This window comes from Jatropha curcas, chromosome 1 (assembly GCF_041381405.1).
Source record: "Jatropha curcas cultivar XTBG-Jc1 chromosome 1, XTBG_Jcur_1.0, whole genome shotgun sequence".
Classification (NCBI taxonomy): Eukaryota; Viridiplantae; Streptophyta; class Magnoliopsida; order Malpighiales; family Euphorbiaceae; genus Jatropha; species Jatropha curcas.
This window is the reverse complement of record NC_143151.1, coordinates 5742305-5758243: the sequence shown is the minus strand read 5'-3', so window position 1 is coordinate 5758243 and position 15939 is coordinate 5742305. Positions and strand designations below refer to the sequence as shown.

The window sequence follows — 15939 nt, the reverse complement described above, 5'->3', positions numbered from 1 at the left end:
GGCGGCACCTGCCGCCCAGCCTCTTGAGCGGCAGCTGCCGCCGAGCCAGGCGGCACCTGCCGCCCTGGACCCGAAAATGGCCTATAAATAGACCATTTTCAGCCATTTTCTGGCACACCTGTCTGTATTGACGGACGAATCCTTCTCCCTCTCACGCTCCTTGCGTTTTCTTTACCGCTTTTTGCATTTAATTTAATTTTTATTGCATTTTTATTGTGATATTTGACCATTAAAATCAAACAAATTAAAATTAATTAATATTTCCTAAGCGAGGAGCTTAATCCGGAGTTAAGAAGCGGTCGTCGATTAAATCAGGTATGTAAACAAAACTCTGCCTATTTAATTTTAGCACTTCATGAATATTTCTCTTCTACTCTTAATAATTCTACAATTGCATAAATGCATCCACGTCATTATTTTTGGTAAATAAACTGCCTTAATTAATTTGATTAAGTTTAAATGCCCGGTTAATCAATAATCGTGGTATTAAAGTTTAAATCCGACAATATTGGCTAAAAGAGCCTAGTTAATCAATAACTAAGGTTCAATTGCCTTATTTCGAACAAATCCGGCTTAAGTCCAATTAATCAATAATTGTGGCTAAAAGCCTTAATCAATCACGTCTCGACAATAAATTGTGATTAAGCTCGAACGCCCGATTAATCGATAATCGTGACATTAAAGCCTAAATCGCACATTTTGGCAAACTAATTGCGTAAAACAACACATTTTGGCCAAAGGCCTTAAAATCAATCATTTTGGCGACAATCGCCTAAATCGCACATTTTTGGCAAACTAATTGCCTAAAACAACACCTTTTGGCTAAAGGCCTAAAATCAACCATTTTCAGCAACAAATCGCTTAAAATCAATCTTTTGGCAAAATGCCTTAAAATCAACATTTTCGGCTTAAAACCGTAAAATCAACCATTTTGGCGACAATCGCCTAATTCGCACATTTTGGCAACAATTGCCTAAATCAAATCATTTTGGCTAAAAGCCATTAAAATCAACATTTTTGGCAACATGCCTAAAAATCAATCAATCTTTGGCGAAATGCCTAAACAAAATGCACAAAGCATACACACACTCATGCACGAAGCATACACACAACATGCACAAAGCATACACATGCACAAAGCATACACACTTATGCACAAAGCATACACACTTATGCACAAAGCATACACACTCATGCATTAAGCATACACCTTCAAAGCCCTCTAAAAGAGGCCTATCGAACTACGTTGACTTTGATCTTCCCTTCAAACGGAAGTACGTAGGCACGTTCGGGATTTCACCCCAGGTGGCAAGTCAAAATCACTCAAACATTTCATGAATCCATCATTCACCTTGCAAAGCATTCATTCATCGGTTAGTTCATCAGTATGACATAGTCTCGGGATCCATCTCGGGTTCGTAGATTGTGCCTTAATCATTGGGATAATTAATCTAGTAACTAGGTTAATTAAAAATGGAGTCACTTAGGGTTTTTTCCTAGTTTATCCTAAAATAATTAAACAAGGTGGCGACTCACACACATCACGTGTATTTCTTCTCATTCATCATATGCATCACATGCCTATGACATTTGGGGGAAGGGGTTCACATAGCCATGGGTAACATAAACATCCAAAGGTTTTTAGTGACAAGTAATCGGGTTGTTTTTGAAATAACATTTCATAGGGAGAATGATTGGCTAAAGTGTGAGTGGGCATTCTGTTGATTAGATAAACGGCATGATGACATGCAAAGGACCAAAGGTTGGATGGAAGAGATGCGTCATAGAGTAATGTTCGGGCAGTTTCAATAATATGGCGGTGTCGGCGTTTAGCAGTGGCAACCCGTTATGGAGTATATGGAGGGGATTTCAAATGTTCTATTCCATGTAGGTTAAGGTATGAATCAAGAGCCTGAAATTCACCACCACCATCAGTATAAAAGGAGAGAATTTTGAAATTGAAATGTCTTTCAACTAAAGGATGAAATTTTTGAAAAATTGATGTCACCTCATTTTTTTGTTTTAACGTGTAAAGCCAAATATATTTTGTATATTGATCAACAAAGATGCAATAATATAATTTTTTGTCAACAGACAAAGTGGGAGAGGGACCCCATAAATCACTAAAAATAGTTTGGAGAGGCTTTGAACTTGTTAATGTAAGTTGAGAAAATGGTTGCCTATGAGCTTTATTAGAATGACAGGAATTACAAAAAGATAATTTGTCTTGAACTGAAACAGAAATAGAACATTTATTTAAAATAAGATGCAGAACTCTATCATGAGGATGACCGAGTCTACGATGCCAGGTTTCAAGAGAACTAGTGGAGGTTGTTGTGTGAGATGTAGGGAAAGTGCAGGACAAGGGAGTCTTTGGCCACTCGTATAATCCATTATTACTCCGACCGTGCACCAACGGCTTCCTGGTTGCAAGATCCTTGACAACAAAATCAGAAGGAAAAAATTCAACTGAGATTAAATTGTCTTGACAAAATTTATTAACAGAAATTAAATTTGTTTGAATTTGAGGAGCACAAATGGTATTAGACAGCTGGAAAGCTTTGTTAGATGCATATAAATGAATAGAACCAGTGTGTGTAATTGGGATTTTGTTACCATCACCCATTGCTACTTCTTCAAAACCAGTGTATTCAAGCATGTCCTGAGGATCAGTAGTGATATGATGGGTGGCACCGGAGTCGAGGACCCATGGTTTGTCTGACATTTGAGAGGCTGAAACAAAATTAGCTCTGGCTTGAAGATGATTATGTGATCTGCTGCGACACACAGATGCAGTGTGACCATATTTGTTGCATAATTGACAAGTGACTCCATTGTAGGAAGTGTTAGAGGATGGTGGACGCCAAGTTGGTTGTTGAGTTGGTTAGTGATTTGGTCTATTTGGACGCCACTGGTTTGGCTGGAAGTTGGAAGGTTGCTGGGTATTATTAGAAAAACACCGATTGGATCGACCATTGCAAGCAGTGTACGTAGCTTGACTAGCTACAACTGTGGGAATAGCTGAGGAGACTGATTTTACTTCACTTTGAAGACAAAGTTCATGGTCTAGAAGTTTTTCACAAAGTTCTGGGTACTCAATTGGGACACTCCTGTTGCGAATTGCAGCTGCTACTTCTCGATAATTTGAGTTTAGACCACTGAGAATTTTAACAGTAAGCTCAGGTTCCGCCATTGGAGAACCTGCAGCAACAAGTTCATCGGCAATTTCACGAATTTTATGAAGATATTCGGTGATACTTTTGTCATCTTTTTGTATGCGACTGAGTTGATCGCACAAGCTATAAATGCGTGTATGACTTTTGTTGGCATAGGTGTTGTGAAGAATTGTCCATGCTTGAGCAGAGTTGGAAGCATTACCAACAATGGAGGCAATGGTTGGATCAACAGAGGCCATCATTGCTTGATGAATGAGGCGATCCTGCTGTAACCATAAACGGTATGCTGGGTTGGGTTGAGAGGTGTTATCTTGAGTGATTGTTTTTGGAGGAGACGGTGTGGTGTCATCAAGATGACCAGCAAGGTCATGGCCATCAAGAAGAAGAGTTAATTGAGTTTTCCAGGTGGAGAAATTGGAACTGCCTTTGAGCTTAATAGGCAATTGAGCAATAGGGTTGAACTGGATTATTTGATGGGTGAGGTTGGAAGTAATGTTATCAGAATTTAGAATGTTTGCCATGGGAATAATTGTGTGAAAAGAAAAAAAAAATATGAATCAAAGACTCTTTTGAGTTATAAGAGCTCTGATACCATAATATATATAAAAGTGAAGAATGAATATTGTATATCTTATTCCCAGTAAACAAGCGTTTAAATACAAAGAGAATAAACTGAATTCCTTAGCAGTAGGAATCAGTAACAAACTAATCCTATCATAATAACTCAATCTCAACATAATCAAAAACAAATAATACAAAGTCAAAGATATGGGAAGAGGTACAGATATACTGCTAATAGTTTGAATGATTCTTTTATCTCTTTAGCTATTATTTTACTCAGCGGTATATACACGTTAAAGTCAACATTTTATTTATTTTTTTATAAAATTATGCATAGGGTCATAAAATTAATAGAAATCTATGTATATAAAAAATTTACATAAAATTAACAATTGTTTTCTTCTATATAAAGATGTATTGAAAATAGTTAAGAAATTTGTTATTTTATGAGCAACAAAAAATTTTTTTGATTAGAATTAAAGATACCAGTGCATTTTCAGGAATTCATCCCAAGTCAATGGGCTTCCTCAATAAACATTTGTGTATATTTTTATAATTGAGTAAGTGTTAAAATTCATTTTATATAAAATTAATTGGTTTTATTTACTTTTATAAGTTGTGAATTTCTTTATGATAATTAAAAGAAATCAAATTGAAAATTTTATTAAGATTAAATCATATACAAATATGGAATATACATAAATATATTATTATATTTTTGTATAGAAAGGTCTGCTAATAACCACTTATACAAAGAATAAAAAAATATATTGATTAATATCGGATTGAGTTGACACAATATAATACATGTGCAATAAGCGACTCCTCGCTTCACTTGGTGGCTATTCATGACCACTGTTCGACTCATTGATTTCTCTACAAGTTCAATCTAATTGCCTTTAATTTTCTTTCTTATATCAGAGAAGGGATTTACACTTCTTTCTACATAACTGTCGAAATAATAAAATCATAATGGTGACAATAAAAACCAAAAATTATCAAAACAACTAAATAACACATATGACTCTTAAATTTTGATAGTTCCACATAAAATTTAATTATTAATTATAGTGTTATATAAATATTGACATTAATTATCATTCAATTATCATAATTAATACATATTAGTAAATAATTATGATTATTATAGTATTGTAACTTATCTTTCTAATTAAAATTACATAATATTGATTTTAATTGTCATGCAATTTTCATATTAATATGTATTAAATAATTAAACTTATTATAATATTACAATCTATTTTCTAATTAAAAATTATCATAACATTGATGTTATTATCAAATTAATATATTATTATAATATTGATATTGAATATCATTATAATCAATCATACTTATCATTTATTATTATAAATGAAAATTTTATATTGAAAAGAATGATAAAGAAGGTTAATAGTAAAAATATTTATTAATAGCTTTATTAACAATGGATATCCAAATGTTTAAATATTTATTAATAGATCAATTGTTTTTTTGTAATTTCAATTTTCGACATTGATATATTTTTTCTCTTCTAATTTCTATTACTCTATCAAATTAGGAAAAGCTTGATAAATCATAAAAAAAGCTATGAAATTATTATTAAAAATGATATATATACACGTCTATGATTGAATTTCTATTGTCCATTTTATTATTTTTAATATTATCTAAGAAAATTTATTAATTCAAAAATAAATTAATATATATTTCCTTTTCTTTCAATTTTGTTATAGACATTGCTTTTTATATAATTGACTAATATTTTGAATTTGAAATAGATGTTCTTTAATTTAAATAATTTTCAACAAAATTAATAAATATGAAATTAAAAATAATTTAAATTATAAATTTTTTCTTTAACTAAATTATATATTTTACTGTGCAGCACGTGCATGCTGCTAGTTTAGTACAATGATTTGCAACATATGTTAAAAATACATCACTAATTAAAAAAAAATGAAATATGAAATATTAAAGTAAGGCCATGTGTCACCTTGCCATTGGTGGAGAAGATGACATTATATTAGCCATGAATCACGTCTTGGCCGCCAATAGGCTAGTGGCAATCAATTGTAACACACACCAGTGTTAACGGGTGAAGCTAAAAGATAAAGGGTGCCACTTTTTTCTTATAATATTCATGAAAACGCGCGATGAACAGATTAATATAAAAAAAAATAAAATAATATTTTATAATATTATTAAAATAATAAAATTATATAATAAAATGATCGTAAAATGCATTATAAAATTGTATCTTATTGAGATATACTGAAAAAAGTTGTGATATTAAGATGTGTCTTTTTAAGTATCATATGAAGTCTTTCACCAGGGCATGCAATAGCAAAAAAGTCATGTGTGGTATGACCTACATCAAAAAGTGCTCACTCACTATTAATGTGTTTTTAATAGTGATAATAATTTTGAGAATTTAACTAATTAATAAGAAATTAAGAATTTTTTATTTTATATTTATGATTTATTATAAATAATTATTTATTTATTTGAAATATTAGCGTATTATACTTATTTAGTGTAATGTGTTCTAAGCGTGCGAATGTCCTACCATTTTAAAAATTATCATATCCCATGTGTTATCATATATTGTGTCCCATCTCCGTACAACTTAACTCTTGGTATATAAAACTACTCCATACATAGATCAAAGTTTTTTTTATTACCAATAAAAAATGAAGTGTTTTTTAAATTTATTTTTGCGTTTATTTTTTATTAATGAATGATTAGAAATACTTTCGTTATAATTAAAAACCTATTTCAGTAGTCTTAATAATTTATTCGTCTTTGCCATACTCTAAAATTATTTCTCACCAAGGAGAGATTTTTTAATCAAAACTACGATAAATAAATTGCAACTAGAGGAGGTTAGCTCTAGGCTACATGTTGATCAGTTCAGTTGAAAATTTAACTAATTATATTGAAATAAGAAATTAAGTATTTTTTTATTTTATGTTTATGATTTATTATAAATGATTATTTATTTATTTGAAATATTATTATTTATACTTATTTAGTGTAATGTGTCATAAGCGTGTGAATGTCCTACTTTTTAAAAATTGTCATATTATGTATATTCTCATATCTCGTATCCCATGTCCATGCAATCTAACTTCTGATATATGAGATTATACATCAAATTAATCAACCTAAAGTTTTTTTTTATTATCAAGAAAAAATTATGTGTTTTTTTTATTAATGATGAATTTCATACGATTTACTATTATTTGTATTTTTTTTTAAACCCAAACCATAAACTGTAAATTTCATAGGTAATTGTAAACGTATCATTTTATTAATGATGAATTTGATATGATTTACTATTATTTGTATTTTTTAACCCGAAAATGTAAATTCCATAGGTAACTCAATCCCGTTAAAATATCAAAACATTAATATCTTACTATAGTCTTCATTGTGTAGTTGGATTTGAACACAAGTGTTTTTTTTTTTTTTTTTTATAATTTTATTTATTTTTTAAAATTTTATTTATGATAAAAATATTATCTGAAAATATAAAACAACTGATCTTCTTACAATTGTACTAAATAATTGTTCTCCTTACACTTTGCAATTTGACTGATTTACACTTGACTGTTATTTACGATAGTATACTATACTTTTATACATTGTATAGATGTGTCAATATAGCTATCCCTCGTCCTTAAACTTATAACATTTCCCTCTATCATTCCTAAACTTCAATTCTTCCCTTAAAAATTATCAATCTTTTATAAGCACGACAGTAAAAGAAACTCACGTAATCAACGAAAATCTATTAGAGAACTGACGTGGAGAACACTATCATAAAATACATAAAACGTTTTTGCCACATTAGCCATCCCACTTAGCTTCATCTCTCTCTCTCTCTCTCTCTCTCTCTCTCTCTCTCTTACTTCTCCATCTTCTCCTCTCAATTCTAAGCTCAACTTTCTTAAGCGTCCCTAATCGCTAGTCGTTATAGTTCTCCGAGCTCATTCGTCTAATACGATTCCAAATCTTTATATTCTAGGTAAATATGGGGAAATGGGTCGGATTGGTGGATGTTTGGTAGAAGGAAATAGTGATGGTGGGAGTAAACGCTACTTCCCTCGTCTTTTCTCCTCCCAATATTTTTTTGCTTCTTATCAAACACCAACATGCCTTTCTCTCTCCTCCTATTCCAAATCAATCATCAACAGGAACTCAAAGAACACTTAGTTCAATATGTTAAAAATGGAAATGTTCATAGCTCCATCGACATCTACTCTGAAATGTTTTAGTGATTTTTCTCTGAGTGCTTCTACTAGTCCTTTGTGTATGATGGAATTATATAGCAGTTTTGAATCTTTTGATGCCTGGGAATCAAATCATCGAACACCTAAATCACCTAATGCAATAAATATGAGAGATTTTTTTTTTTTTTTTCACTTTTCAAGTTAAGAATTAGATGAGAATTCTATATTGATAGAAGAGCTTTGCGATAGAGGTAAAATCAAGCTATTGAAGCCTCTGCCTTGATCATAAGTGGAAGAGAGAAGTCCACTTTTATCACAGAGGTCACCTAGGTCACTAATAGCTCAAGGGAAAAATATTATTTTGAGAAGGTTTTTCATTAAGAAAGAAGAAAGAATCATATCTATTTGCTATAGCAGATGAAAACACTCGAGTTTTTTTTTTTTTTTAATTGCTTTCATTTTTCTTATTGGGCTTTTTCTTAGGTAAATTATATCAGTGGTCACTTAATTTTACACTCAGTTTTATTTAGATCAATAAATTATAATTTGTCATTTTTAGTCATTAAACTTTAATTTTTGTTTCAACGAGAGATCACTTACCGGAATCCAGTAATCGGACTAATAATATGATATTAACAATTTATACACTTTTTCTGTTCCAAAAAGATAGTCAATCTTTCCTTTTTGGTTTGTCACAAAATATAGTACACTTTCCTTTTTTGCATTGTAGTTAATATACCCTTATTAAATTTTATCTTATTTCAATAACTTTATTAATTCTTACTTATTATTTCAATATAATAATTGCTCATGTGTTATTTAAATATGGGCATAATCGGAAAGTTATATGAACAAAATTGTCCTTGAACCATAATAATTGTTATTCTTAATATGTGTAAAAATAGAAAGCGGATTATCTTTTTGAGACGGAGGAGAGTATATCACAAAAAAAAAAACATGATCACAAAGAAATATAAAAAAGAAAAGGAAAAAATGTCACAAAATGTAAACGATAGAGTGAAAATTTTTATATCTTTTATTTTATTTAAAACTTGTTTCATATAAAAAAATATTATTTGTTAAATAAATTAACAAAAAGATTTCAAATAATGTATTAGGAGAAAATACGAAATTTTTAGAATAAAAGATTTTATTTTATATTGCCATATTAGCATCTCTAACGATGGTATTCCGGTAAGTAATCTTCCGTTGAAACAAACATTAAAATTTAGTGACTAAAAAATGATAAATTAAAATTAAGTGACCTTATAAAACTAAATGTGAATTTAGGTACCCGATACTATAATTTACCCAGTGTTTCTTTCTCTTATTTCCCTGGGATTGAGCTCCATCTCTTTCTCTTATTTCCTTGGGATTGAGCTCGATGATGGAGAATGGAGGTGGTATGGGGTATACACAGAGAATCTATGAGTTATAAAAATTTAAATCTTTTTTTAAGCCACATTTTTCACGTGGCATTCCGATAGTTAGAATTCTTTTAATTTAAGAAAGGGGAGTAAAATAGTCTAATAGATGCAAAAGTTAGTGAAGAGCTAATTATTTATTCAAATTAAATCAAGGACTTAATAGTAATTAAAGTCAAACTCAATGGAGTAGCGTTTAACCCTTTTATGTAGAGCCATTAGGAAAAACTTGAAACTGTGGTTTTGTATATAAAAAGGTGAAAATGTTAAATCCAACGTTGTTCTCAATAATATGATGGTGAATGCAATTCCATCCCATTGGGTGGAATGTACTTATTAAGAGCATGTTAGGTCTCAGAAATTTTTTCCATTAAGTTCATGCTCCTTTTCTAAGACATATACCCTTTTACACATTGGTTGGCAAAATTAAGGATCAATGCTATATTTAAAAGAATTACTTAGGACCAAATGTTGATCTTTTTTTTTTTTCCCCTCCATTCATGTAAGATGTACTTTACACCAACTATTGTTGTATTAGGCACCAAACATTTTTAAAAATTCTTAGTTGACAAATAAGTTTTCTTATATTTAGAATTTCGATACCAAACTATAAATAAAATATATTTCTTCTTTATATTTAATTTGGGATATAACTAATATTTTTTTTATTCAATGAGATTTCAAATGTGCCTGAACAATATTGTAAGCTATATTATGATAAGAGTAATCTTTCGCTACACACACTAAATTAGTTAAAATTCTTATAATCAAGAGATTCGATAGGAGATCAAACTAGTTTGAATAACATTATAGATACATAATATAAATAATTCTACTTCTAAATTAATAAAAACTATTATGGTCAAGAGGACTTGAATTCGAGCTCTCTCCACTTTCTTTTTCACTTCTATAGATTCTTAAAGAAAGTGAGAAAACTAACCAACTACACTTAATTGAAATAAGTATTCGATCTTTAATCAAAGTGAAAAATAAACTTAACATAGCATGTTAACTTTGATTAGTAAATATATAATACATCATCAAATTTAAAAAAAAAAAAAATTAACGAACAAGTTGATTGAATGGTAGGTAGCCTTAATTTTCATAAAGTTAATAACATAAGTTTAATTCTTAAGAAATACATTCATTAGAATGAAAAAAAAAAAAAAAAAAAAAGAAAAAAGAAAGAAAGAAAGAAAGAAAGAAGGGTGTAAGAATTGTTAATCTCTAATAAATTGTTCATGAATCACAACCAACGTCTCCTAAACGTGCTGTTAATAAATTAATTTCCTGACATATTTTGGTCTTGTGTCTTGGGTTCGGTAGCTAATTACTCTTTGTATCAATATTTCCCATCTAATTCTTATCATATTGAGAAAAATAATATATTCCTCGCATATTTCTACATTTCGTTAGAGACCAAATTGTAAATAGAAAACTTAATTTGTCGTTTTGATAAGCAAAAGTCATTTTTAATTAGTCGACTAATTAAAAGGAGAAAACTATTCACAAAATAAGCCAGCAGACAACGTGATATGCTTTATAATTTCAACAAATTGATAACAAGATTTTACTTAAAATTTGACTTTTAATGGTAATGGATAAAAAAAGGCATGTGTAGTAATAATTAAAGTAATAAGTCTAATAATTTGAAAATGATTTAATTTGTATGTATATCATAGTTGTAGTTGGTGACAAGTATGACGATAGGGCAAGGTTCAATCTAGGGTGGACACATTTCAGAACTTGTGCCACTGCCCGGATGCCGCCTCCCAACGACTTTCTTTGACCTTTTGCATCAACCAAAACTAGATTATAGACTTCTCATCCAACCAAATCCATTGGTATCATTATCGGATCGGATAAAATGCGTATATTCAAGTAAGAGAGTACTCTTTTTGTACGGAAATATAATTTGCTTAAAATTTTTATAAAGATTAAAAATAATTATATAATTTTTTTTAAATTATAACAAAATTAAAGGTAATTTAATCAAATTATTTTTTATCCCAATGTCTATGATAACTTATGAAAATAGTTATTGTATCTAATATAAATAAGGATAATATTAAAAAAATATCATTCGTTAGTTTTTAAAATACTTAAAACTATTTATATTTTGAAACAAAACAATCACTCTAAAACGACTTATATTACGGAGACAGAGGGAGCATTCAAGTAAAAGACTCACAGAAATAATAATCTTATTTTTTAAACCTATAACCTTACAGATAAGATTCAGCTGAAAATGTACTTCACCTCCAATGATCCAACCATCTATTGTTGATAAGTCCAATCTATCTATTTATCTATCTATCTATATAAATATATAAAAACAGAACCTTCAAAGCTCAAATGGCACAAAACTAGAGCTTTGAAGTTCTGATTCTTTTTTTTTTTTATGTATTTTTAATTTATTGTTTTAATATATAATTATTAATTATTATCATTTATCAATACAATGTGGGGAATTTATTTTTGTAATGGTCCTTTGTTTGTATTATTGGTAATCAACTAACTGTAGCCTTAAATTTAAATGAATAGTTCATGAATAGAGCAGGCAAAAGTAGTGTAACCTAAAGATTGATCATAAAAATAAATAATTCCTCCATTTCCTCTCTCTCTGTCACCTTCTGGGAGAGGAAGCCACCAGAAACCAATAACAATACGGTAGAAAAAAAAAAAAAAGTTTCCATCACAATCTATGATCGAAGTTTTTGAACATGCCACAATATTAGAGTTGCACCAAATTTGATGATCTTCTTGGTTTACAAAAGTTACCCAAGTAATACTTTTCTTTTAATGAAAGAAATCCGGTAATAAGATTTCTTTTCTTTTTCTGTATAATTAATTATTATATTTATGAATTTGTTGCTTTCTATTAATTTCTCTTAAACCTTATTCTTCTTACAAATAATAAAAGATCTTTCAAGATTATTGGTTTAATTTTTATTTGATTAGTTTTGATTTTTTATCTATTTTGTTTACTATGTTTGTATATGAATTGGACCTTTGGCATGGTTAAATTTGTGTTAACCTTTTTTAATCTTTTTATTTAGTTTCCTTCTAAAATTGAAATTTAGATTCCCAAACTTTGGTGAAACAATACACCAGTTTTTTATCATCATTTGTCTCATTTTGTAGAATCGATGCCCTTGAAATATTGATTCACATATGGTGCACTCAGATTTAAACTTAGAACAAATAATTAGCAAATATTCCTTTTGCTTTATTATGGGAAGGCTAGATCTATGGTTACAAATAAATTTTTTTTTTTTTTTTTTGAATTTAAGACAAAACATAATGGAATTTTGACACTTTATTTCTCTCTTTTTTTATTAAATTACTTAGGTCAGCATTGGAGAATAATAGGAATAATAATACAAATATTATAATATGCACATCGCGTGAGCACGTAATTAATTTATGATGTATATAAGAAAACGATTGCGTTTGATTACTTTAAATACAAATAATCAGCATCAGTTCCATCTATAGAAGTGAATATACACGTACATTGAATGTAGACAATTTTTTCCTTGAACAATGCCAGACAGACCTATAGTTATAAACAATAAGAGGGAAGTTCTTAACCCTTTACTATTTCACTACTTGAGTACTGTAATAAATATTATTTCATTCTCCACATTCTTAAAGAGAGAAAAATCAATCCAATTATATTGAATATATAACCATAGCCTCTGATATGGTCCTATGAATAAATATTGGCATTATTTTATAAGTTTGACAAAACTGATATGTGTATACCTAACTTTGGATGCAATGTTCCAATCTTTGACTTTTTAATTATTATTTCTTCTGTTACGTAACTCAGATCAAGTTCCCATGTCTAGTACACGTTTTAATTTTTTTTTTTTTTTTTTTTTTTTTTGGATAGTAGTACACGTTTTAATTATTATTTCTTCTGTTTCCTAGGGCTTTCGAGACAAATCACTAACCATGTAATGTTTTGGTATAGGCTAAGCTCTTCCTTAATTATATATATGTAGAGGAGCTTTCCCTCATAGCTACAGATCCTCCAAAAACCTTTAATTTCTCTAGGGAAGGTAATAGAATAAGGAAAAAAACACTAGGGATACCATGAAAGTGAGAATAGAAAAAGTGAGGAATGTTAAGCCAATTTATGAAGAAAATGGCGATTCTCCTTCAAATTCACAATCTATTCCTCTTAGTGTATTTGATAAGGTCACTTACAACACCCACATAGCTGTTATTTATGCCTATCGTCCTCCAACACCACCCAATGCAACCATTGAGCTTGGGCTGCAAAGGGCCTTATCAGAATATAGGGAATGGGCAGGAAGATTAGGAGAAAATGAGAAAGGTGATCCTGTCATTTTTCTTAATGACAAAGGGGTGAAGTTAGTCGAGGCATCAGTGGACAGTAAGCTTGATCGATTGATGCCTCTAAAGCCATCTTCAATATTACTCAGTCTTCACCCTAGCTTAAAGGATGTTGAGGAGCTTGTGCAAGTCCAGCTCACAAGGTTTACTTGTGGCTCATTAGTGATTGGCTTCACATCCCATCATTTAGTAGCTGATGGTCAATCCACTAGCAATTTCTTAGTTGCTTGGGGAAAAGCTGCTAGAGGACTTGACATAAGCCCCCTTCCTTTTCATGATCGAACCATTTTTAAGCCTAGAAAACCTCCAATTTTTGAGTTTGAACACAGAGGAGTTGAATTCAAAAGCAAGGTCGTCAAAGATTTTCATAATTATAATAATTGTCTGGATAATAACTTTGCAGATGACATTATTATCCATAAAGTACACTTCACATTAGCATTTCTTTCCAAGCTCAAATTCAGGGCTTCTCCACCATCTTCGACAAACAACAAACCTTATAGCACTTTTGAGTGCTTAGTTGCTCATTTGTGGAGAAGCATAACAAAAGCTCGAGGACTCGGCAGGTTTGAAACCACCAGCGTGAGAATTTCAGTCAATGGTCGCAATCGAATGAGTCCGCCAGTACCGAATGAGTACTTCGGTAACTTGGTGCTATGGGCATTCCCAAGTTCCAGAGTTAAAGAACTAGTGAATGAGCCATTATCTCATGCTGCCAAGCTCATTCACGATGCCATTTTAAAGGTGAACAATAACTACTTCAAGTCATTCATAGACTTCGCCACCCATAAGGCGGAGAACGAAGAAGAGGAATTGGTTCCAACTGCGGAGATGAACAAATCAGCTTTATGCCCTAATTTGGAAGTTGATAGTTGGCTAAGGTTTCCATTTTATGATCTTGATTTCGGAGGAGGTTGTCCATATCTATTTATGCCTTCTTATTTTCCAACTGAAGGAATGTTGTTTCTTCTACCTTCGTTCATCGGTGATGGGAGTATTGATGCTTACGTACCTCTTTTCCAGGATAACGCAGCTACCTTCAAAGAAGTTGTCTATTCACTAGAATAAATACAATTAATTGTTACCACCTTAAAATTTTCTCAGCTTCTAAGATTGGAGTTTTTATATATTAAATAATTGTTTGTTGCCATGTACTTTCTTAAAGGTAGACTGTCTACCTACTCGTAACAATTGCTTAAAGTTAATACTTATTTTATAAATATAATAAGATCATATAGACAAGCAAAGTAAACAAGTCCATGCATGAAACTCTGTAATTATTTATTTTTTCTGCGTATTGATTGAGAAAGTTTCTTATCTCTGAAAGTTATATATATATATATATATATATATATATACCCAAAAAAAAAAAAGAAAACACAATATTCAAGAAATTGAGGAAGTAGCTACTTGGTGAAGTCATAATATGTTAACAATCTAGTTAGATGGTGAATATATATATATAATTCTATGAACTTCAGTAAAAGTATAGAAATATAATTCTTCTCTATCTGGTAAATCTTTTAAACTCATTTTACCATAGTCAGGGATAGACTGAGAGGGTTTTAAACTAAAAAATTTTTAAATTTTTTAGAGTGAAAAATTTTTGAAAAAATGATATTTTAGTTTTACTCCCTATAATTAAAAAAAAAAAAGTATTTTTTGACTACTCCTAACTACTTAAGCTAGGTCCTTTACTGACCATATTAATTCTTTTTTACTATTAAATCTTTTTTAATCCAAGCAAATTGTAATTGACTTCTTTTGGGCCTAATCAGCAGATATGGGCTGATGTCAAGGGGTGTCTAGTGTCCGTAATTGACTTGCACGTCTTTCCTGCATGGAATTTAAGTTGAAAGATGATTATACGCACTTACTATCAAACTAATAAAATTAAGAATTTTTATTGAAATGAATGTATTTTTAACTATATATTTGAAAAAAAAAAAAGTCAGAACACTTTTTAAAAAATCTTTAATTTTACGAATTTAATCTATAAATAGGATTATAGACCCGTCTACGTAAATTTATTCCTCTATATATAGGCTTGAACTTCAAGCTATTTGATTCTAGGTTTACAATTCCATCAGCCAAATCAACATTTTTAGGATTACGACCTTGAGGCGGCTAATTGTATTTTGATACGATGGAGATACAAGTATGAGAGTAACTAATTAT

General features: G+C 30.1%; 1 protein-coding gene across 1 annotated transcript; it reads left to right on the top strand.

The window, feature by feature from the left end:
• The first annotated feature begins 13460 nt into the window (after positions 1–13460).
• LOC119369140 (agmatine coumaroyltransferase-2-like) lies at positions 13461–14950 on the top strand. The gene has a single exon (XM_037635089.2). The coding sequence runs from the start codon at positions 13498–13500 to the stop codon at positions 14827–14829; it is 1332 nt and encodes a 443-aa protein (XP_037491017.2). The 5' UTR covers positions 13461–13497; the 3' UTR covers positions 14830–14950.
• Positions 14951–15939: the final 989 nt, after the last annotated feature.

Bases quoted from the DNA above. Each gene is read 5' to 3' on its own strand.
- LOC119369140 (XM_037635089.2), top strand. From the start codon at position 13,498: ATGAAAGTGAGAATAGAAAAAGTGAGGAATGTTAAGCCAATTTATGAA.